The sequence below is a fragment of the Cinclus cinclus genome, chromosome 20 (genome assembly GCF_963662255.1).
Source record: "Cinclus cinclus chromosome 20, bCinCin1.1, whole genome shotgun sequence".
Classification (NCBI taxonomy): domain Eukaryota; kingdom Metazoa; phylum Chordata; class Aves; order Passeriformes; family Cinclidae; genus Cinclus; species Cinclus cinclus.
The window spans coordinates 6,645,546-6,670,463 of NC_085065.1; the positions used below are offsets into that span (position 1 = coordinate 6,645,546).

Below are 24,918 nucleotides of genomic sequence, written 5' to 3' on the forward strand. Positions count from 1 at the left end.
TTCCCCTGAACCACAAGTGAAATGTGCAAAAATACAGAAAGTATACAGCTCAGGGCCAGAATTCCCAGTGCTTTGGGGAACCTTCCACTAGGAAAAGTTTCTGAGCTGCTAACAAAAGGTCTGCCTCTCCTCCAGCCTGCCTGTGTGGGGATCCCCTGGACTGGGAGGGATACAGCCACAGTGCCATGGGAACTGTGCTGAGAGCTAAACTGACTTTATGCCTAGGAGCAGCTTGACTATTTTCCTCTTGTTTTTGGATTTTTGTTGTTGTTGTTTAGGTTTGAGGGTTTTTTTCCTTTTTTTTTTTATTATTCCTTTGCTGCTCATGTCTGCCAAACAGGGAGGTTTTAATCTTCTTCTTGCAGACTGTGAGAACAATTGCCCAGGAAGCTGGAGCAACCTTTGCTGCACAAATAGAGAATGGGAAGATGGCAGTGGGAACCAGCCTCCCTGCCCTGCCCTGCCCTGCTCTGCCCTGGGGAGCTCTGCTCACCCCTAGTGCAGGTGCTGGAGGGGAAAGAAGCTCTGGCAAAGAGCTGAGAAGTCTTTACCCATCCCTTCCTGCATGCTGGCAGGGTCTGGGAAAGATGCTGTCCCCTAAGTGTGTCCCCTGGGGTGGGTGGGACTGTCCCCAAGGGTGAGCATCTCTCACGCTCCCCCCATCCTCCCTTCTCACTGGTCTGGAGCCCAGCCCTGGGTCACACTGACCCTGAGGAGCTCTGCTCAGGGCTGTGACAGTGACATGGAGACCACGAATGTCTGGGGCTCAACTGTACCCGAACCGTTCCATGTCAGCTCCATCCCCAGGGAGCTGGGTGGCTGACTGGGTGCTGGACCTGAAAATGTGGTGAATTTGTGAGAAAAATACCAAGTTATGCACGTGAGTGCATCGAGAGGTTTTTGGGATGCTCTCCTTGGGAGAAGCCTGGCTTTCCTGGGAAACATCCCCTCACTGGACCCACTCTCCCACACACACACAGATAATTCCCAGTGACCCCTTCCCCTACTGCTAGGGATTGTCTCAGCTTCTCCTGATCCTGCAGCTCCACGGGGCAGCTCTGGTTCCCTTGGCCTCTCCCTGCAGGTCAGGCCTTTCTCTGGCTCTCTTCCAAGTGTTTGGATCAGCTCTTGGAAAACTAAAGCCATAAAGTTTGCCCCAGCTGGAGTAGGAACCCACAGCGGATGGCTTGGGAGGCAAGCACTGGACCCGGTGGTTATTTATAATGCAGCAGTGAGGTTAAAAATAACAGAAATTCGAGCTCAGGAAGTTGTTTTGGAGGATAAGAAACTTTTACTTTGGTATTCAGATGCCATCCTCTGTCCCTGATGTCCCCCTTCTATGTCCCTTGGGGGTCTGCAGTCCTTTCCTCCCTCCCAATGTGTTGGGTCCTGTTTTGTGTTCTCAGGAATCATCTCTGTTCCCAAAGAGAGTGGGTGCACCGTGGGAAGCCCCAAAAATTGTGATGACCCAAGTGGTGTTGCAGGAGTGAGATGACTGGGGTTCTGTCAGGGGTCCTGGTGGCTGTGGGGAGGGGACAGTGTGTGGTCACAGCTGCTGTACATCCCCCTGGTCCTCTATTGTCACTACAGCTGTTTGTTCCCCTGGGCTCAGAGGGTTTCCCACCCCCTGCTCCCAACCTCTCTACTGCCAGCCAGACACATCTGGAACCACTGGCTGCCCCATTCCTGGCAGTTGGGCCCTTTCAAAGCCTTCCTGGGGGTCTTCTCTGGCATACCCAGCTCCTCTCACTGCCAGTCACGGGTGGGATGCAGCGTGGGAGTCAGATACTCCCCTTCGTGTTCCAGGCTCAGCATTCTTGCACAGGAAAAGCCAAAGGGTTTTGCTACCTAGAGCCTGAAGCTGGTTGGTGACACAGTGTCCCCTGTGACCCCCACTGCTGGCCAAGACACCGAATCTTCCCAAACCCCTGTGCAGGCACGATTCTTGGCATTGATGTTTTATTTTGCTTCAGCTCAAACCTTTTCCCTGTTGACACAGTGCCAGTTTTGCTCCATCTTGCTGGGCTGAGCAGGGGTGACCTTTTGTGTGTTTGCTGTCTGGGCTTAGGATCCATCTGTGCTCTGCAGCCCCAGTGCAGCCAGCGGGCAATGGGGAGCACCTGGCAGGAACTGCTCCCTGGTGGGAGTGGTGCCACTTCCCCCCTTTTCATTTCTGTCCTCCTGGCTTTGAGCCTATCTCCTTGCACCCAACTGTGTCTTGTTTTCCTGATGCAGAGCCTTGTGGGGAACCAGGCTTCCCCTGCACCTGTGCCTCAGAGCCAGGGAGTGTGTCCCCAGCCAGGCTGCCTGTAAAGGCTGAATTTCCCAGTGAAGGACTAGATGTAAAAGGCTGATCTATCCCATCTCTGCATCACTGCCAGCAATACAGCCCTCCATTAGCAGGGGAAAACAATCCCCTCTTCAGGAGGGAACTTTGAAGGTTAATCTCAGAGGGTGCCTGTCCCCTGCCCTGGACCTGGGGTAGGTGGGGGCACCCAGTCCTGCCCACCTGAGTGAGGAGAGTATCCTCTTTCTGGCCTGTGACCCACCACAGGTTATTCCATCAGGGTGCACATTTTGGGGAGTGGAGCCAGCGGTCACACAGCCGCTTTGGCAGCATTTCTAGCTGAGCAGAGCAAGGCAGGGATGGAAACTGGAGATGAGCTGGAGGCTCCATTTGTGACAGCAGCTCCTGTGGGATTCATGTGGACTCGCCTGTCTGGTTCTGGATAGCAAAAGCAATGTGTTAAACCCTGTGGGGGCTGTCCCAGAGCATCACCAGCCCCTTTCTTCCCACCAAGTCCAAACTGCACATGAGGCCAAACTTTGCCATTTGTGATCTCTGAGGAAGAGAGCTCGCTAATGTTACTTTTTGGCAAAGTTCTTGCTGAGAACTCCTCGAGGGTGAAATGAAATGGGGTCACAGAAGGGTTTAATTTGGTACGTTGTCCTTCAAGGGAAGGAAAAGTCAGACAAGAAGTTTTAAACATTTTATAAAAATATCCACATGTGCTCAGAGCAAAACTCACCGTCTTTACCTAATTTAGAAAATTACTTTATATGGAGAAAGATTTAACACTGCTCCATGGAGGGGAAGAATAATGAATACGTCTGCACCAAATCGTGCTGTCATCTAAAGATTTCCAAGCACTTTCAAAAGGGTTGGAGAGAAATAATTGTTCTTCTCTTCCCCGGTTTTAGAAACTGAGGCATGGGGTGAGAAAGCCTGAAAAGTGCAACTTTCCTGACTAATTTTAGCTATTTGAAGTCCAGATCTAAGTACCTAAATAAATGACCTGATTTTAATAGACTGCTGGTCAAGTCTCCAGGGTGAAACCTGGAACAAGTCAGGCTCTGTAGGTCTGCAAAGGTGGCCTAGGTCTGGAGAGGGAACCTCCTTCCTTTAATTTGGCACTGTCACCACAAACCTTGCTCAGATTTAGGGTAAGATGAAACTCATGAGAAGGAATCTATCTGAAGTTCTTTGAACTTAAGAGAAAAATAGAGAATTTCTGTTTGGAGCAGCCTTGTGGTACCCATGTGAGTTCAGATCCCTTGGTGGCTCTTAGGGAGAGGGGCTGGATCCCTCTGGGTCTGGGAAACAAAAGCAATCCAGGTTTTTCAGCTTTGTTATCACACCCCAGCCTCTGACATTTATTTAGTAATAAATAGTGCAGATGGTAAAGGAAAAGAAGGAAGTGAGTGGAGGACCTGCACTATCCTGAGCTGCTCCTGGTGTGGGGAATTGCACAGGGATGCAATGCATGGACCATTTCCCACCTCTGCAGTGGTGCTGGGGCTGAGGCTCCTTCTTTCAGCTCCCATCCCGCTCCTGCTGCCCAAATATAACCCAAAATCCCTTGAAAGGAAAATGTGATCTCTCTTTCCCAGCTGAGCAGTCTGCTGGGTCTCCAGGGTCAATCTCACCAGGAATAAGCAGGGAAATGCTTGCAGAAGTGGAGCTTTGAATTAGGTGGGCTTAGCTGGGATGCTAAAGCTGAACAAGTTGAACCTGAGGACAAATAGGGGCTGGTGGGTTGTGCTGGGAAGTGCGACCTGTTCCCAAAATGCCTGTCCAAGCTGGGAAGATGCTTCCCACAGCTTGTGGTGCAGAGGCAGTGATGATCCTTGGGGAGATGCTGGCTGGGTGTTGATGTGAGAAGAAGGCAAAATACCTGTCTTTGTGTTTTGCATTCTTGGACAGCCCTGAGCTCACCTGTGCACCTCTCTGTGTGCAAGAACAAATTACAATTTGATGTGTACAACATTATATAATTATGTGTGTACAACACCAACTCCTTCTTTGTGATCAAGGTCTGTCTGATGACAATTGTAATAAATATTTCCTGTGACCAAGGGCTGGTCCCAGCCCTGGCACCTGAATTTTCTCCGTATGCCACAGCTTGCTTTATTTTTGTTTTGTCCTCGTGCAAAATCACCTCTCTCTGAAGAGGGATAGCTGGGCTGGGCATGTCCAGAACTGTCAGGTGCCCCTGAGACTCCTCCACCCCAAATCTGCATTGCTTCAGGATGGAGCTCACAGTGTGAGCCGGGGCTCAAGCACAAATCCAGCTCCTCTGGTCACTGCTGGTGCTGGCACTGCTGATTGCCCCTGCTAGAGCCCTGGGGACCCGTGATGCAGGAATATTTAATATTTGCCCTCAGCAGGGGCAAGACATTGATAGGCAGTCTCTGATAACAAACTCTGCACCTCTTCTCTCTTCCTTTACTCCAGGAACTAGTCTTAAAGTTGCAGAACTCAGCGTTTAATACCAACAGAACAGACCACTGGGGATACAAGCATTATAAAGTCACCCCAAGACAGGCACCCAGCAGCACTGGCAGGGGAAGAGCACCCAGGCATTGTCATTTTGCTTTCTATTTGCTGCCTGATGATGCTATGCCTGATTTTTTGCTCCCTCCCCATTTTGTTCAGTCTGGACGTGATCCTTTGTGCTGCAGGACCTTGGGCATTGCCAGCAGGGCTGCCTGGCTCTCTTGGTGCTTAGTGGAAGCAACTCCTCTTGCAGGTGGCTACTCTTGTGGGACACCCACCTGCCTTTGCTTTCTTGTCATTCAGAGATATCTCCTGCTCAGAGTGCCTGAAATGCACCTCCTGGCCTGCTGGCACTGAAGGCAGGAGGAACTGTGGCTGTGAGATGGGAAAGAACAGATCAGGGTAAAACGAATTAGGACATACAGAAGTCCCCTTGATCGGGACAGTAACCTCTAATCTGGCTCAGTTCTTCTTATTTACAGTTGCTGAGAGGGGAGGCAGGAGAAAAGCAGCCTGGCAAGATGCACAGAGCTGATCTCCTTCCCCCCAGCTGCTTTGCTCTCACTAATGTATTTGCTGGCAACGCTCACTGTCCCCGGAGCATTTTGAGCTCGGTCAGAACAACTGTTCACAGCCAAAACAGGCATGTGGGAGCAGGCCCAGGGCTGGGAATGGCTGGGGGGGGTCGTGAGTGGAGCCCCCAGCCCCCTCAGTATGGGATGCTTGTGGGGAAATGAAGTGCTGAGCCCTCCCGTGTCCCCTCCTCAGCTGGCAGAGATGGAGATGCAGCAGGGAAACCTTGCAGCCCCTGACTGCAGCAGGGTCCCTGAGCACCTGCAGGGTGTTTCTGCTGGGGGAAGGGGCTGGGCACTGGAGGGGTTTCCCCAGGCCATACTGCTTGAAAATATTCCCTGAGAAACCCCAGGGCTGCTTCTCTCCATCTCAGCACTCAGTAAGAAGAGACATCTGAGAGTGCTGCCCTGTACCGGGACACGAGGAAGGACAGAGTCCTGAGGGAATCGATTTGGTTGTATTTTGCAGTGTTGGCAGAGGAGATCAAAATCTCCCCCAAAATCTTCTACACTGTAAAATGAGGCATTTGATACTCCAGGCTGCAAGCACGTGCTTCTCTCCTGAGCATCCCTGGATCTGAGCTGTGCTGGGACAGTGACATTCCAGCACCCGCTGCAGAATATTCCAACGTTTTTAGTAGGGGCTGGTGCGGTCACTGCACTTGGTACACGCAAAAGCAATGAGAATTTTATGAGGTGTAAATGGATTGTGCCTGAAAGCATCCATGTCCCGCTCGGCTCCACACACATGCTTCTTCTGCACCTCCTCTCCTTGGCCAAAATATCTTGTCTCCTTGCAGCCTCAGAAGGAAGATAAATATTAGCACTTTGAGATGCTCTGATCTGAGTTTCTGTCTGTGTTGCTGTTGTTGTGGTTCAAAACCACTTTTTCTGGCTGCAAGATTCATCGGGGTCCAGTCTCCGGGGTTCAGAGGGAAACCAGAGCAGCTATTAATGAGAGAGCAGTAATATCTAGAGCTCATTTCAAAGCAATAATGGCATTAGAAAGGAGACAAACATGCATTGGTCCCATGCTTGATGGCTTTATTTTCAGTTTTTGTGTTGCTTTTCACTTTATTAGTAGAACATCCATTTTGCATTAGAGGGCAGATGATGAAATCACATGGGATCAGAGAGAGGTACCAGTGATGGACTGAGATGGGGAAGTTTGAGCTTTGTTGGCCATTTCAGAGAGTTTTCACCACAGAGAGCAGGAGTTAGAAATGCAGGAGCGGACAATGAGGCTGTGATGGAGAGGGAGACAGGACAGAGAAGGGCAGGAGCTGGAGACTGTGGCCTCTTTAGCAAGGCTTGTAATATCTTATTAATGGAAGAGAAACTGCAATTTTTATTTTGTGGAAATTCTTTTGTTCCACATTAAATTTTAAAGTGCTTTGCTCCCATTGCAGCCTCCTGCCAGAGTGTGCTGCTGGCTGGGAGGAGCTGCCCTTTGAAAGGTTTTGGGAGAGCCCGTGTTTGTGTCTGGGCTGGGGGAGCAGGGCAGGGGTGCAGGGCCCTGGGGCTCTCACCCCAACCCTCCTTTCACACCTGCTGAACATCCCCCAGATTTGGGGGCAGGGGTGTGGAAGGTGCCAGGGTTGGGCTGTGTGCCCTTGGTAGGTGCAGGGGCTTGAGGAGGGCTTGCTTACACCCAGAGCTCTTTTTAATTAACTCCATGTGCAGGGACACACGGGTCCTGGAACGGGAACAAGGCACCCTTATTCCCCAATAAGCTTGTCTGCACATGGAGTAAATCAATAGCAGCTCATCAGGAGCTGTGTGCTGGCTGGAGGTGCTGCCTAAGGATGAGTCACATGCAGAGAGGAGGGCAATATAATAGGAAAAGGGAAAATAAATCTGAGGTTTGAATCCAGACCTGGACTTAGGAATGCCCATTGTGTTTCTGGTGTGCCAAACCAAAGGGCTAGCTTTGTACTATGTCCTCTCCCCTGCCTGCTAATCCTTGTGGGTGGTTGGAGCAGAATTTTTCACCTTGATCCCATGATTATATGTTGGGCTGTGAGTGCCTGAGTATCAGGACTCTTTGTGGCTTTTAGCTGCTTGTGGGTTGGTCCCCACTGAGCTCCAAAGCAAGTGGTGCTGGCCTTGGGCTCCCAGTGAGGAAGCAATTGAATGGGACTGAACAGCTCCAAAGATATTTTGGAATGCTGAAAGTCATCCTTGTAGCTTTTCCTAAGCCAAAGTGAGCAAGGCTCAGATGATGTGCAGGAGATTGGGAACCTGGGGAGTTGGGTGTATTTTTCATGAAGCTTTTTTGGGAGATCAAAAGCATTAGAAATCATTTGGTTTAAGGTTCCTGAAGTTCCTCACTCAAATGCCTTAAGTGAGGCTTACCCAAAGCAGCCTGGGGCTTTCCAGGACACAGCAGTGTGCAGGGCTAGATCCAGCAGTAGAAGCAGAGTCTAGTAAAGGTTTTGGGGAGGAAAGGATGGATTGCTTCTTACTGGGGGCTAAATGCCAAAAATTTCTCACCTGTGTCCCAGCCTAGCATTACTGATGAAGAGGGTGAGGACATCTGCACTGAGGGTGCCCAGTCCCCCTTGGCAAGATAAAGACCCCCAAATGACAATTTCCACCCAAATGTGCTCAAAGCAGCCTTGTTCCCAGCTATCTCAGTAAAGATGAGCTGTGGAAGGGATGTGGACATGGAGCCTTTGCAGCTGCCACGGTCTCTCTGCCTGATTTCTCTCGAACACCAAGAAGCTCCCAGGGCTGTGGGCACCCAGCAGGTGTCGGGGCTTATTCTGCAGGAATGAATGAATGGAATAAATCCATTTCAATGCCAGGTTTTGACACAGGTGACAGGCTTTAGGAGGTGGCAGTGGCTCAGTCCCTGCTCTCCCTTTGTAGAGGTTTGACTCTGTGACACACACTGTCAGGGCTGCCAGCACAGGAGGAGCCTTAGGGGTCAGAGCTGGTTCCTGGCTGCTGCCAGAGCCCTTTCAAGGCATTACAGATGATGTGCCATCCTCTTGCTGTGCTTCCTGGCTATTGTTAGCTGCTGTTGAAGCCTGGCGCTAATTAAATAGGGTATTTTGTATTTAATAAATTCCCACTTGAATCATGCCAGCAGGAGGGCACTGGTCAGGTCCCTGCCAGTGCCCCTGCAGCACTGGAATTGTTCTCTCTGAGAGTGTCCTGCACCCCTCAGCCCTGTGAGTGCTACTTCACATGGGTGCACATCCCTGTACCCTGGCAAGCCTGTCTACCTGGTCCTTGGGAAGAAAAGCCCCCTGCCTGTGGTATCAGTACTTTGGGATACCCAGAGGGATCTTGAGAGCAGGATGAGCATCCCTGATGCCATGTCCCATCTTGTCCCCTTTCCTGCCACCCCAGGCAGCCAGCCCTGTGCTCACCCCACTCCCTGTCTGTTCACACTTCCCATCTTTGCAAGGAGACATCAACGCTCTGTCATGAAGTTGAAAGCATCAAACCAGTGTGATACCCCAACCCCCGGGAGCACTGCCTGCACCTTGGCTGCTGGGAAGGTGGGGAGCTGCCCCTGCTGCCAGCCAGGCTTTGTCCTCCTCCTTGTCTTTCCTTGCCTGGAGGAGAGGCTGGACTGGTCTGTTTGCCCTGGGAGTACCAGAATCATACCTGGGCTACCACTAGCAGCAAGCAGGTTGCTGGGAGGGAATTGCAGGAATAGAGGATGTGGTTGACTCTGTGCCCCTCTCTGGCTGCTGTCCTTGCCTGGGGAGAGGAAAACATGGGCAGTGCCATCCCTGCAAGCAGATTGCATAGGATATACCTTTACTTTTACAAAATAGCTTGCTTTTTCTAAGACTTGAGATATTTCATCTAACATCCATCATGCAAACCCTGCAGTGGAACCCCTGCTGCTTCTTGGAGCCCCTGCACAGCTTCCCTCCACATCTACCTTTGTTTTTTGGGGAGTGGGATGTGGCATTTATAGGACGTTACATCTGAGTGTAGGCCAAGGTTTGGGCTGGAGCATTTGGGGTGGATCCTGCTTTTAAGGTGGTCTTGCCCTGTTTGCCCTGGCTGTAGCTGTGTGGGTGTGTGAGGCTGGGATGTGTTCCTTGTAGACACCTCAAAGACTGAGTCAGGTGCACCAGCATCTCCCAGTGCAGTCATGGACTGGCTGCAGCCTCTTCCATGCAGGGAAAAATGCAGGGATTATGGGCTGGGGTAGCCTTGACCTCCAATTCTCCACCTGCAGAATTCCCTCCTTGCCACTCATTCCTGTTGTGAAAGCTCTGTGTTGCTTTCACTGAAAATCACTATTTTTCTTATTTTTATTGATCGTAGACTTCAAAACCCAAAGTGTGTAAGATGGTTCCAGTCTAATTAGTACTTAACCTGCAACAAAATATTGTATTTTGCATTGATTTTTTTTTTGAAAGGAAACATTGGCTCAGTTTCTAAATGAAACACTTTAGCAGGCCATTTGGAAAATCATCATCATGTTCAGACTTTGTAAACGTAATTTCTTTAATATTCTTTTTCCTGCAACTTGCAGCCAGGTAAGAAAACATACACAAAAAATGGGTGGGTGGTTTGAATTGCCCCAGAGCTGTATTTCTCCAGCAACAGTCTTAATGGAAAGTTGTACCCAGCATTGCCTAATGCCAAGCAGTAAGTGGGAAGGGCTTGTTTCTCTCCTGGTCAGGCACAGATCCCAGGGAAAGGTTTTCTCAAAGGAGATTCTCCCTCAGCTGCTCTTCTAATCACAACGAGTCATGTATTGCCCTCAAAAACTCCTGGGGACCTCCCAGGTCAGTGTCCCCAGGTCAGGGCAGCAGTGAAGGGGGAAAGGAGGAGGGATGGGGACATGGGGTCTGTGTCCCCCAACTCTGCTTGAAGCCATTGGGACCCTTCAGAAGTGATGGTAAGGGTCCAGCCCTTCTGCCCTGACTTGTTCCATAGGCTTAAAATGATTCTGGGTTTGTCCTTGGGTTTGTCCTCTCAGCTTTTTGTAAGGCTTGGCCAGGTTTCCTCAGGGACTTTGAGCTTGTACTCTTTTGCAATCAAAATATTGTGCTGGGGACATGAAGGGCACAGCTGCAGCAGATGTGGCCAAGAGCTGGATGCTTTTGGCTCCTCTTGGAGCCACTGCAGCCAGGACTCTGCCTCTCCTCCTGTCTCCCTTTTTCCTCCTCCAAACCCCACACAGCCCATTTGGGGAGTGCAAATGGACAAACCCCAGAGCCTGAGTTTCTCTAGGGGCCTTGGAAGGTGTTTGCCTCAGTGCAGTGGACGTGTTTCCCTGCTTGGTGAAGGAGGGTAGATGGAGGGTGCTTTGGAATGTCCCCATTCCTATTTGCCTTTTGGGACTTCGTGGTGATGACTCTGTGGGTCTGGCAGTGTGGGGTCTGCTGGTGAGGGCTGTGCTGTGTTTCAGGGTGGGATGCTCTGCCTCTCTGGGTTCCCTTCTGGGCTCCTGCCCTGTGCCTTGATTTTCTGGTCTCTCACAGTCTGCACATGAGCATCCCTTGCCCAGTGTCTCTGGATGAATGGGAATGGGCTGAGTGGAAGGCTGGGGTAGGGTAGAAACTGGTCATGTGTCTGGGGTTGTTTGTTTAGCTTGCTCACCAAGAGCTCTTCCTCTGAGGTTTCCCCTGGCCCTCAGTCAGCAGAGGGAATTCTCTCTCCCTCTGCCCAAGATCCAGCTGGGATTGCTGCAGGGAACATGCAGACCAGCTGTCATTGCTGTCTCTCCCCATGTTCACCAGGTTTTGTGGTTCCTCACTCGGTGCCATCCTGCCATCCCCTTGTCTGGGTGATTAGGGATTTGTTGGATTAATCAGCAGAGGTGGTGGTGATCCTGCAGACCTATCCCATCTGCACTGCCCCAGTGACATTCCCTGGCCTGGACAAATCTTTCATGCGCTTACTTTGTGTATATTTAATAGGCTGGGATTTGGTTTGAGCTCATGTGGGAGTCTGGGGGCTCAGAGGGCTGCATCCTCCAGTGGGATGTGGCTGTGAGAGTGGTGCCCAGGGGAGAGGTCTGTGGAGGGAGGCAGGGAGCCTGTTTCACCTGTGACAGGCAGCGTGCTGATCTTCACAGGGAATAGTTTGGCTCCACAAGAACATTTTGGCTCTCCAGGTGTGGGCACAGAGTTTTCCTGGCCAAGGAGGGTTAACCCAGCATTGGTGGGAGCAGAGAGTGAGCTTGTCAGGGATTGTAAGGGAAGCAGAGGAGCTGCCAGGACAATTAGCACAGGCTTGTTCTCCCCAGCACGTCCCTGGGATGTAATCAGCCTGTCGCTTCCCTGGCTTTATTAATACATTGATTTTTGGAGGTCTTGGCTCTGTGCAGTGTGGTGCTTGTCAGCCAAGCCTCTGCGGGAAGTGGGGGTTCAAGGTGGCACATCTCTGGGCATGGAAATGCCTCATTTTGGAAGCTGTTCTGGCTTCTTCCTTGGGGACTGATGGCAGAGGGGGAGGAGGAGGAGGGGAGACATCCCCTCCATCTGTGTGCTGCCCTAGGAAGGGATTTAAATCACAGGTTTGCAAAAAAGAGGAAATGTGCCTGATTTGCTCAGGCTTTGAAGCCTGCAGGAGCCTCCTGACAATGATTCCCTTCCTGCTTCAGGCAGGTCTGGCTCAGAGGGGATCTCCTTCCCTGGCCACGGAGCCAGGCACTGCCAGCCAGTGTCTCTACCCTGGGGCTGAGGCAGCAGCAAGGATCAGGTGTGCTCCTGCAGCTCCCAGTGAGTGCAGACAGGAGAGTTGCTGTTCCCAGGGTCGGTACCCTGGATCTCACCTACCCTCTGCTCCAGCAGCAGAGGGTGAGAGATGTTCTTCAAGGAAATACATCAATATTAAAATATAAATAATAAACACAGATTAAAATTTTTATATAGATATATATGCTTAGGACTAGTTTTATCCTCATCCATCTTTCCATGAGTCTGGGAACTTCTCTTCCCTGTCCCATCATTCTTTCCCCCTCCAGTGTGAACTTGTCTGACCAGCACAAGCTCCTTGGCACAGCAGCCTTGATGCCACATGTGTGGCCATGCAGGGCCATCCCTTCAATTCCTCATTTCACCAACTGTTACATAAATCCGCTTTTATACTGAACTTGTGGACGTCACTGGAGCTCTGTCCATACCCATAACATCACTGTTTCCATGGGAACCAGCGTACTTCCAAGGGGGAAAAAAGTAGAAGGAGACTAAAAAAAGGACAAAGAAGGAACAAAATAAGACAAATATGTGACATATCCCAACTATGTGTCGGTGTAGGATGTTACAAAGATTTCACTGCAACTTGTTTAGGCAGCCTTGCATAACAGTTTTTGTCTTGAGTGTAGCAGCAAGCAGAATCACAGATGGCAGAAACTTAATAGTATCCCAAATACCCGGAGTCCCTTAGTGAGGAAGAGATGCCTCTGGCAGCTCTGCACGAGGTGCTGCTCTGTGTGAGCAGCAGGGAAAGATGCTGCAGCACTCACCTGGGTTCCCATGGGTTTTCCTCTGTCGTGGAGTGTGGCTGGGGCCATGCCTTGTGAGGGGGTGGCACTGCTGCGTGTTGTGGTTGTGTCCTGCAGAGCAGCTGGCACCTCTGAGCTTTAGGGACAGCTGCTGTTAAGGGATGTTTACAGTGAGTGAGTTTAAATATATATATTTAGGGGTTTAGTGTCCATCCACTGTGCACTTTATAAGGCGTGGTGGGGGAAAAGGTCTTAAATAAGTTATTGAGCCTCAGCAATGCCTCTGGCATATTGAGAGTATTTTAACTGGTAACCCCAGTCTCCCTGTGGAAGACCTGGCCATTAGACAGTATTTGGCTGCTCATGACAACATCTTTGTTAAAGCCATGTGTGAGCTGCTGGGAGGGAGCCCATCCCCTGGCTCTGTCACAGGAGGTGGTGGCTGATGCAGTGGCTGAGCTGAGACCTGGGAGGGACAGTCTGGGAAAAGGATGGGGACATGCTCCCACCTCAGCAGCCCCACTCTCGTGGTGTGAATGGGAGGACTGCCTGTCCCTGAGCCACCCAAATGTTTGCCGAAGGCGCCAAACTGTTGGGAGAGGGAGTTTGGGGGAAGTTGAAGCTTCCCTGGAGCTTAGTTTGGGTGAGAGAGGCTTTACCTTCTTCTCTTCTGCTCTTCTTTCCAGGAGATGCAGGGCAGTGGGAGTTGGGGTCCCAGCACATGGCTTCAGCTGCTGAAAGAGCTGGTGAGCTCCATGGGGCTCCCACCTGACCCTCCCTGCTGGACCAGGGCTGGGGCCATGCACTGACCCTTTGCACCAGTTCATTTTGGGCTGTTCTTTTGGTCACTGCTCTTGGTGCTGAGACAGGTGTGAGGAGGACGGAAGGACTGGGATGAGAAGCCAAAATAAATTTAGCCTAAAGTGCTCTTGCTTGACATTTTATTACTTAATATTATATTTGTTTTGTTAAAGCACCCATCCTTGCAGATGCTGGTCCCAAAGCCGTGCTGCACGCAGCTGAGCCTTCCCATCTCAGGAGTTAATTGCTAGTGATATTATGTAGGGCTTTTCTTAAAAGCTTCAGCTCCTGAAGTTTGGAGATTATGCAAGTAACTCATCTTGCAGGATTTTTTTATCTTCTTTTTTTCTCTCTCTCTCTTTAAGCAATACGATTTTAAACCCTTTTGGTTGCTGGAAAAAAGCCCTTAAAGTAGAAATCTTGAAGGTTACCAGGAAACAATACCAAAATTGTAAGACAAATAACCTCATCAGTGTGGGTTTTTTCTTTTTTTTTTTTTTTTTTGACCTAACAACCTTTTATGTCACTCTTCATACCCTCTAAATATGGCATCATTCTTTGCCTCATCACTTGGGTGGCTGAACAGGGCTCCTCCACACTGCTGAGCAAATCCTACCTCTCCCTTCAAAGGTGGCTGTATCTCACAGGCAGAGGAGAGCATCTCTGCCTGCAGCTGACAGTGCTGATTCAAAGTCCGTGAGAGAAGAATGATTAGATGATTGCTCCCTGAAATGCCCCTTTTTCTCCACTTCTGGGTTTTACAGTCCCATTTATGTGTTACGGGGCCATTGGAGACTCCGTGGTCCCACCAGGATGGGAGCAGAGTGCTGCCTTTCATGGCAGAGGGAAGCAGCCAGCAGTGCATCCCTTTGAACATCTGCAGGCCAAAACGAATTAGAGATGACATTTCCAAAAAACACTGCCATGAATAATCACCCTGTTTTGGTTTCCCAGGTTTAATTGTGAAGCTGCATGAATTCAGAGAACCTCCTGGGTCTGTCTGCACTGGGAGGGAAGTGGTTTTGAAGAGCTGCAGAGCAGTGATGAGGCAGGGATGCTTCTGGCTGGCTTTTTCCCAGCTCAGCTCAGAGGGTGGGGATGTGCCAGGCTCAGTGGGGTCATGCCAGCTCCTGGCAGTGTGTCCTCAGCCTGCCAGCTGCAGTGACCTGGCACGGGGCAGGCTGCCACTGTGGTGGAAATGGGAACACTCTCTGAGCAGTGCTTGAATTTTTAAACCCCTTTGTGCAGCCCCACTGGAGGAACCTCTCAGCTTTGCTTTCCAGGAATGCCCTGGCGATAGGACTCGCCTGGCACAAATCCCTGCAGTCCGCAGGGCAGGAGGCAAGTGCTCCATCACATGTGTGCCATGGGCATGCCAGGGCTGCCCTGCCTGCAGTGGCTTCTCCATCCTGCCAGGGAAAGCAGGTCTGCTGCTGCTGTGGTGCTGTGACGCTGTAGGAAGCTGTGAACCTGCAGCATCTTCCCTGCTTCATCTCGTGCTTGTGCCCCTCAGAGGGACGGGTGGGAGCAGGTCTGGAAAAGCATTTGGGAGGGCAAAGCTGTAGGGTAGAAAGCACGTTACAGTGACACTGGGGGCAAATCCCTGCCAGTGCTTGGCTGCAGGTCAGGCAAGTGGATTCACTGGGTAGAGATACTTTGAGAGCATCTCTGGCATTGCTGCATTCACAGAGGTGGAAATGCTTCCTGCAAATGCTAAAAGCAAAGTACAGAGGCCAGGCTTGCTTTTGAAGGAATGTGGTAAGAAAAAAAATAAATCTAATTAAATGTGCAGGACTGTGATGGGAATCCTATAACCTTTAACTGGGCATGACATGAAGAGCCTTTTCCTCTTGGCTTGGTGCAGTCAGATGCAAAGCTGGGAAGAGGTTACTATTTCCATCTGTGAGGCAGATTAATTCTGAGGACTTCTAACTTCCCTTGCAAATGGCCTAAATTAATGTTTTAGGATTTTAGTCCCTGCCTTCTCCCACCCCCCCAAAGGCCAGACCCTGGAAGTGCCATTATGCTCCTGTCAAAGGGGCTATTTCTGGAATTGATTATATGAATGAAGCCTAAAACTCCACTCTCATTAACGTCTGCAGCTTATCCTGGTGTCACTCCTAAGCTGGTGGAACTTGGTGACACTGCAGGGGGAGGCTGTCATTTCAACCCAATTTTTACATCACATTTGCACAAAAATTTCCAGGCCTTGCCAGTGCTTTCCACACATTTGTCAAATCCCAGTCTCTGTCCCAGTGAGCGAAGGCTTCTCCTGGCACAGAAGGGATGGCTGTGGGTGCTGATGGGAGACTTTGTCCTGGATGTGATCCCTGGGTGGAAACGATGACCCCTTGCCCTAAAAAACAGGCAGCAGAGAGAGCACGGTGTTATCTGTCTGCATCCAGGGGGTTTTATGAATTCCTGTGGTTGAGTTTCACTGCCTGGTACCAACCTGCAGTCCCTGATGCCCACGGAGCCCTGCTCCCATCATCCTTGCCCAGGGGGGCGAGGGGGAGGCAGAGGCCACTCCCCATGTCCTTGGAGCTGCTGCTTCACTGGAGAGTGGGAGAGGGGTGAGGGGGGAGAGAGAGGGAAGGAGGAGAGGGGGAATGGTGTGAGATACCTGGGAATAGCAAAGTATCAAGGGGAGAAATAGATATTGATCCCATAGAAGAGTGTGTGTCCCTGTAGAGCATCACCAAATGCTCCCCTCCGTACTCGGCTTGGTCAGTGGCACTTCCCCCAGGGAAGGGCACCCCCATCTCTGGGCACAGAGGTGTCTGCTCTCCTCACCCCCAACCCAAGAGCCCACCAGGAGCTGTGCAAGTGTTTGGGCTCCTTGGAGAGAGCCCAGGATGCAGCTGGACAGAGCATCCTGCCTGGTTACTGCTGCCCTTGGGCAACAGATCCCCATTTAATTCACTCACTGGTGAATTGGATCCAAACTTCTGCAACCAAATTATAGCAAGCATAATGCAATATCTTTCTCTTTTAATTGTATTTGGCTGGCTAATTGAATCTGGGACTCTTGCCTCTTAATTCCAAAAGGTCAGGTGCTGTGGAGCATGGACAGGTGGCACTGTGAGCAGCAGTGCTGGGAAGGGGCTGAGGGCTCTTGCTCTGTGAAAGGGCTCCTTTCGTAACAGGAGAGTGACTTCTAGACGTTTTCCTTCTTCTTTTTTTTCTTTTGTTCTCTCTGTCTTATGAATTTTAAGAGTCAGGTTACAACAGAAGTGTTACTGCGAATTTTTGTGTGGCAGAAACAGATTTTTTTTTTAGTTGAAAAGAATCTGTGAGGATTTTGGCTGCCTGCCTTGAGCATGTTGATGATAAAAATGTGGATTTTTAAGAATACGATGGGATGTAAGAATACGATGGGATGCAAGAATATGATGGGATTTTTAAGAATATTCTGGGATGAGCAGGTGAGCCTTAAAAGTAGTGACTTTCTGACACCCATTGGGTGGGGTGAATGGGGTGATCACCTGCTGTGTGGACGTGAACCCCATTATTAATCCTTTTTTAAATATCAGCCCTGCTTAGTGTGAGGAGGGGGCAAGACCCTGAAGGCCAGTTCTGCTCCCAGCAAATATTTATCTCGTGCAGTGAAGGCTGTGGGCTCAGCTCGACACTGGGGTGGTGGCAATGCCACCTCTGCCCCTCCTTTCAAGTATTCTCCTCCTCACCTGAACTGCTGGCCAGGGACCAACACTGTCTCTAGTGTTTCCCCAAAGCCCCTTTGCCCCTTCCCTGCCTGCAGTGCAGTAGTGAGAGGCATTCAAAAAAAAAAAAGCACCTTCTGCTTTTGCTAATTGAAGAGTTTCCCTTTGTCAGCCTCTCGGCTCAAAGGAGGGTCGGTACAAAGCCGTAGCCAGCAGCACTTTGTGTGCCTCTGAAAATCCCATTAGCAGAAGAAAGAGCTTGAGTTTTCATTCAGCTGGAAAAAAAAATAGGAAAAAAAAATAACACCCCCCCCCCCCCCCCCCCCCAGCCAACCTTCTGATCTATCAGCTGCACATTAACATACTGCCCTCGGCACTGCTGGGGTGCCTGTCCTGGGAATATTTAATCTGAGTGAAGTGTTATATTGGACTGAAATGTATGTGCCCCAGGGAGCAATGTGCTGATAAGTGGTTTGCAGTTAAATTTGGGGTAAAAAAACCTCTGCTGTCAGCAAATAAACACCCCTCCTGCTCCCTGGGTCCCCCTCCCTCTCCAGGCTGTTTTCCTGCCTGCAGATGTTTGTTCCCGCAAGACAAGTTGGGATGTGGGGAGGGCAGCCCTGGAAGGGGGGGACAAGATAGGATGGGGGGACTTTCACCATGGCCAGGGTGGGCAGCGTGGGGGAGGCCATGGCTGTGCCAAGATGGGAGGTGCTGGCCTAGGGCAGTGTGTCTTTGGGCAGGTGAGGGTTGCTGGCTGTACCACAGGGACCCTCTTGGGGGTACAGATATGTGGCATCTTGGGGGGCTGCACCCTCCTGGCTTCTCTCCACTTGCAATCAGTCACTGGTACCAGACCCAGCACTCTGATGAGTACTGAGGGACACCTGAGGCATCGTGCAGACTGTGGCATGCCAGGGAAGGGCAGGCAGGGTGTCTCTGGTGCCGTCCTGTGCTCTTCCATTTCAGGCCTTGCTCATCCCTCTGTGCTGGATGTGGGGCTGTGGTGGGCTTGGCTCTGCTCAGCTGCCCTGGGTGGGCATTAGAGCCCTGCTGGATCTTGGACAGGGAGGAGCTGAGATCAGAGTGGTTCCAAGCTGATGCCCACCATGGTCGTGTGCTCACCTCTGCTTGCCCATTAGTTTGCAGTCCCCAGCCAGCATCAGCAGCTTCCCATTGGGGCAAAAGCACCCCCAGCTGGGATGGGGTGTGTGGAGGAGATCCAGTGAAGGTTCTTGTCCACTGCCATGGAAGAATTTGAATGGATCTTTGACTGTGTGGGGACTTGTCTGTCTATCTCTGCAGGTTTTGACCCAACTAACCCAGCTGTCCTGGGACCTCCTCACTTCCCTGCTGCATATCTTGCACAGCCCATGCAGGTGACATTCCTTCTGTTACCCCTTTGGGATCATACAGGGTGTTTTTAAATTCTTCATGTTCCCAAAGGCTTTGCAGTTCCTTGCTGGCAGAGCCCTGGACACGTCTGGTACTGCTGGGAGATCTTCCCAGCCCCCCCCAAGTTGGGGATTCCCTTCAGTAGCTGCCCCCTCTTCTGGCTGCCCTCCATGCCTGCCCCCACAGGACTATATTTAAGCTAAATATCCCAGCCCATAGCCCCAGGCTCACAGTTGGAATGTCTGTCCCAATATCCTGTAAACATTTCTCCCAATTAAAAGATCCAGATTGCCGACAACCAAACCGTGACTCAGCCCCATGTGGTTTCCCAGGAATTCGCACAGGATGGGTGGCAGGAGCTGCCAGCCCCAGACCCGCGTGCCCAGCAGGGAGGCACCTGCTGATTCATCCTCACCTTCCTCTTGCCCAGGCAGATAACGCTACAGCACGGGCTCCTCAACACCACCCGCTGCTGTGTTGCAGTGAAAACTCTCGTCTGACAAGGGCCATGCTTATTTTCCTGGAGCACAGAAGCTGCTGCTGGCACTCAGGCAGGAGCATGGCCCTGCTGTTTGTGGGTTCTGGCAGTTGAGAGGGTGTTTTTCGTGCTAGGCTGGAAGATAACCCAGCACCACACTGAACCAGGATTTCCCATCTCTGTGCTCCTGGAAATGCCCCTAGAAGGATGCAGGAATTTGGTACCACGTTTGAACCATCCCTATGGGGATGAGCTGCAGCAGCATGCTTTATTTTGCCCTAAAAGTGCATCCAACATCTGTCCCAGCAGCTCAGCTCTTTAAAAATTGTTCCGAGAGACAGGGTAGGGAATGGGCTCTGCTGGCCCTCACTTAAAGGCTTTTAGGCAGTTCATTAATGGTTTTGGCTGTCTTTGGATTGGGAATGAAAGTTCAAGCAGTGGCTTCAGGGAAACACCCCTGGGATAAACTGTGACATGGTTAATAGAAATTGTAATGTTGTTAAAGTGCTTTTCTGTAAAACGCCAGGAGAGGAAATTAATGGTGTGGGGTTTTTTATTTTTTTTTCCTAAAAGTTGATATCGCTCATTTAATTAAATGTTTTAATCCATCACATCAGCACTCAGCACTCTTGCCATGCAACTTCCATTTTAGAGTGGTTTTCACATCAGCTGTAGCTACTGATGGCAGCATGGGGAGAACACAGGCAGGTATCTCAACATGTAAACCCAGACAGCGCCTAGCTCAGGGAAGCTGCTCTGCTCCTGGCCTTAAAGACCAGGAAAACCTTTCCAGTTCATGTGGTGGATGCACCTCTGGGTCTGTTGGCTCCTTGACGGGTGTGTGCAGGTGGTTTGAGAGGGTCAGCATGCTGGTGATCCTGCTCAACTGTGTGACGCTGGGCATGTTCCACCCCTGCGAGGACATCGCCTGCGACTCGCCGCGCTGCAGGATCCTCCAGGTACGGCCCCGGTGCTGCTGCAAGCTCAATGGCAGCCTCAGGTTGGTGTGGAGAGGGAAGGACTGAGCTGGCTCCAGCCACGGTGGCATTGTGTCCCAGGAGGGAAGGTCCTGCCTGCACTGTCTGGCCTGCCAGCCCTTGGGAAATGCTGATTTTGATGCTGGGATGAGAACGTGCAGTGCCTCAGACAAAGCCCCTGCCAGGCTGTGCCAGCCCCAGCCTGGCCAAGCCTTTCTTGGAGTCCTTGGGGAAGGCCAACCGTCTAGTGGTCAGTGAAAGCAGTGCCCAAAATATACTTGTCCCATTATGCTGGCAGTATGGGTGCTGTTGGACCATCTGGGCTGTGGGGGACACGGGGCTGCTCCAAGCACAGCTTCTTCCCAGGGACTTAGCTTTGAGAGATGTAAGAGAGACTTTGCTGGACTCAGGTTTCTAATTCCCTCCCTTGGTGCAAGTGTGCAGGAGCATCCCTCCTCCCTTCCTTTTTTTTTGCAGAGCTTTGATGACTTCATCTTTGCCTTCTTTGCTGTGGAAATGATTGTCAAGATGATCGCGCTGGGGATTTTTGGGAAGAAATGCTACCTGGGAGATACATGGAACCGCCTGGACTTCTTCATCGTCATTGCAGGGTAGGTCTGGGGAGGCAGGTCCTCTTCTTCCTGAGTCTCTCTGTTGTTATTTATGGCTCTGTTTGGCAAGCACTGGATTTGGGGGAGCAGCTGGTTTGCAGCAGTGAAGGTTGGGGGCTGGCTGGTGTCAGTGCCATTGGTGTTGTCCATTCCAGGACCGTGATCTTCCCAGCAGGGATCACTCCTGAGCTGCAGCTGCCCCTCTGGTGCTCTCAGTAGCTTGAGGGAGAGCTGATGCTCAGCTCACAGACAGAGCAGGGCAGGGTGACAAAAGTTGTTTGTGGTGGATTTTGACCAGGCTGGGGCTCCTTTGCTGGGCACTGGGCTTGGCTCTCCTCCCTTCAGCCCACCAGAGGTTTTAGTTTCCATGTTTGGAGTGGGCAGTTGGGAGCATGGAGGGCTGTGCCAGGAAGGATCGTTTACTGAAACGTGCAGGATTGCCCTCATAATTATTTTTTTTCCTTGAGGGAAAGTGATCAAGTTTGCCTTTCTGAGTGTTTTCCTTTCAGAGGCACCTGGTTTGAATTAAAGGCTCTTCCAGCATCTGAGAGTCTCCTGGCAGGGGCTGGAAATCCACATGAAAACGCCTTGGCCACTGGCCAGTGAGCTGACTTCCTTTGACACATGAATCTCTTGCTGGCCCTTGCCTTTCCTCCCTGCCCCAGGAGCCCCAAGACTTTTGGGAAAACAGTGAGATTTTGCCTCTTTTGATAGAGCTAGGGATCAAATTTACTAGATTTTTCTTGGAAAGAAGCAGAGGCCCCTCTCAGCTTGTTTGCTTGGCATGAGTTTGGTGTGGTCCAAGAAGGGGCAGCACCTTAATGAGTTTTGCTTATGGTCCATTGCTGGCCTCACAGGTCCATGGCCTGTGCCTCTGCTAGTCAGCTGGAAGAAGTAAAATGGAGATGCCAGGTCTCCAGTGCATCCTTGGATTGAAAAATTCATTGTTGCAGAAGTGAGAAGATGCAGCGAGCTTCAGACCCAGGAGCTATAATTGTCCCCATAAACCTGTATCCTGCAGGAAGCCACAACCTCCTATTTTCCAGCCCCACCAGCCTCTGGCTCCTCAGTTTAGGAGAAGGCTCAGGGTTTCCTCCTGAAATGTCTGAGCAATGTTAGGGACAGCAGTGATGGGACAAGAGGGAACCACAGGTCCAATCAGGTCTGCTAGGGTTGTAGACACCAGCAGAACATCCAAAGGCTGGAGCTTGCTAAGCCACCTTTATTTCTTCTTGTTTATTATATTTTTTATCAGAATTAATTGTGATGAATTAATTATAATTAATATATTATTATATATTTATTATATAATAATAATTAAGAGCCCAACCCAAGCAAGGCCAGACATCCCATCTGGGGAAGCATGGTCATGGATTCTGGGCTGTTCCCAACTCCACTGTGCCAGGGTGCTGCCACCTTGCCCTCCCAGCCTGGTCCTGCCTTTGCTTGTGGATCTTGCAAAGCCTTTGGAGCCAGACTTATCCCTGATGTCCTTCTGTGAGGACCCCAACATGATGGGACCTCACTCTAGAGGGAGACCAGCAGGGACCATCCTTATTCCTGTGCCAAAATATCACACTCCTCTTTGCTTAAGCAAAGAAACCTCTTCATACCTGCACCTGGCCAGGTGTTTGGGTATGTGAGAGTTATCTCCTTCCTGGGCAGAGTCACCTCATGGCACAGATCCTCCCCTTGCAGCTGCTGCTCCCCCATCCCCAACATGCAGAACCTTTTTTTTTTGCTGCAGCGTTTTTTGCAGCATGGCAGACTGACCTTCTTGTGCCTTCTGCCAGGTTGGCTTTGCCTCTCACTAAGTGATGGCTCTTTCCTTCATGTGTATGAACTGTTCCCATCTGGGCCCCGTCAAAACCAATTCAGCTGGCAAAGGATCGAACTGGATTTAAATGCAAAACAGAGCCTCTCCTCCTCCAGCACGGGCTTTCTCTGCTCCTTTCTGTGCCCTTTTGCTCTCCTCCAATCTTAGCCCATCCATCTTGGAGTGCTGCATCCTACTCAGAGCATTGCTGCAGTCCTGGAGAGCCTGCTGAGTGCCAGGGAAAGCCAAAGGGGCTGCAGGAATGGGACACTGCTGTAGCAGGGGAAAAAAAAATAAAATACTCAAGCCCTTAGTAGACCTAAGATACAGGTAAAAAACACTATAAGGGATAAAAGTGTTGCAGGGTCAAACCCAAACCAGACAGAGGGAAATTCCTCAGGCAGCCTTTTGCTTCCCAAATGGGGTAAACTACCCTGATGAGCACCCAGCCCATGGTGCTCACAGCAGAGCAGAGGAGCAAGGGATGAGCTGAGCTCTGCATGGAGGGATCCTGCATCTGACCAGGTGTCAGGAAGGAGACCAGAGCCAAAGTGGGGCCCTGGAGAGTGTGTGCCAGGGCAATCCTCAAAGCCCAGCTGGGTTTGCTTACATACCAGATGAAGTGAGTCATGTTTTTATGGAGGTCTCACATAAGGGCCTCAACCAGGTTCCCCAGTGAAATGCCAGGGGAGGAGACTGAGGTTTCCATGTGGTCCTGGTGACCACAACCAAGCAATTCTGTTTCTGCCTTCACATTTTTTCTCTGCCCTTTATGTGTAAGACATGGGAGGAGGGAAGCAGCAGCATAGTGTGAGCTCGCCAGCAGGACCCTGAGCTCCAGCTCTCCTGCTTTTCCTGCCACTTCCCTTTTCATGGGCTGCAGAAAGTGATGTCAGGGGAGAAGAGAAGCTGGAAACCACATCTGTGGGGCAGCATCAGGTGGGGGAAGCATGTCATACTGGGGCTGTACATTCCCACAGACACAGCATCCATAGAAACCCTTGCCAGCCACCACCAGTTTAGAGCAGCCTTCAACCCACGCTTCCTCTCCCCACCCCCCACCCCCCCAAAAAAAAGCCCCAACTTGTAGCATTTCATTTTCCCCATTCTCTGAGAACTTGCTAGATCTGACAAAGGTTATCATTGTGGAGAAGCTATTTTGTGCATTTTTGCCCCAGATTTGCCTTTTGGAGGTCTGGGAGAGCATCTTGGATGCTGTCCTTGCTCCTGCTGGCCACTTCCGTGGGATGCCATTAAGTTAAACTGTCCAGATCAATCTCATGAACTCATGGAGAGTAAATGACTTCTTTGTGACAATGTAATGCAATTAGTGCTAATTATAGAGTGTGTAATGTCTGCAACACATCTGTAATTACAGTAAAACTTGCTGGAGATGAGAATAGTGCTGTATTTTAAAAACTCTGCTTAGGGAAACACAGCTTTTGCTGTAGGTTACAGAGTTGCATGGGGAAAAAGGGGAGGGGAAAAAGTGATGAATGGTGTAATTATGTCACATTATTTTTAGAGGAGGGGATTGGGGGAGTTTGCTTGCAAGAGAAGACTTTGAAGTTTAACAGGCTTTGCAAGCAGCTCTTGCCCTCTAAAAATGATTCAATATCATTTTGACCTCTCCCAGCATAAGACACAGATGTACTGAGTATGGGTGCTTGTTTGCATCCCAAAATACTCACAAGTGGTTTCGGTTTAATGCTGACTGGGGCTTGGGCTGGTGAGATGTGGGATGGAGATGTGACCTGGCTTGGTGTCTCCCTGGCCACTGCAGGACCCAGCATCCACTGTCCTCCTGCAGGACACAGGTACACCTTCTCTGCTCAGGCTGTGGGAAGAGGGTAGCCACAGACTGAGATCTGCCTTCTGCTCAGCTGGAGCCAGCCCCAGACCCACACCTTGCTGCAGTCCCAGCAGCTTGCAGGAACACAAGTTTGTTCAGATAAGGGCTTCCATGACCTCTACATCCCTGTAGATTGAAATGGGCTTTAAGCCATCCTCATCAAAACCCCCCCTGGTGTGATTTTGGAATTATCCTCTGCAGGGCCAGGAGCTAGGCTTTGATCTTTGTGGTTCCCCTCCAGCTCAGGAGATTTTATGATTCTACTCTATGATTCTAAGCCCAAAACAACAAAAATCCCTAATGGTTTATTGTTTTCCTGTGAGAGAGCTTTACACCAGGGGATAATTTGGAGCTGTCAGAGCTCATGGAGTTCCTCTCTGCCTTCCTGTGCCCACGTTCTGCTCCCCACCGAGCAGGGCTGTGCATCATCCCCTGTTAGAGCTGTGTGGGTCTGTGGTTACTCCAGGCTCAGGCAGTTGTTTGGCCAAGACTGAGGAGCCCTGTTTGTGCTTTGCTCATTGTAATGGTAACGAGCCTCTTCAAAGACTTTG

At 50.7% G+C, this 24,918-nt stretch overlaps 1 protein-coding gene across 1 annotated transcript in view; it reads left to right on the plus strand.

Moving 5' to 3' along the window:
- The first annotated feature begins 19,962 nt into the window (after positions 1-19,962).
- CACNA1G (calcium voltage-gated channel subunit alpha1 G) overlaps positions 19,963-24,918 on the plus strand; it is a 97,350-nt gene continuing 92,394 nt past the window's right edge. The window contains exons 1-2 of the mRNA XM_062506560.1: positions 19,963-20,070; positions 20,566-20,699. Coding sequence (XP_062362544.1) covers positions 19,978-20,070; positions 20,566-20,699 — 227 coding nt within the window. The 5' untranslated portion in view covers positions 19,963-19,977. The remainder of the gene's footprint in view (positions 20,071-20,565; positions 20,700-24,918) is intronic.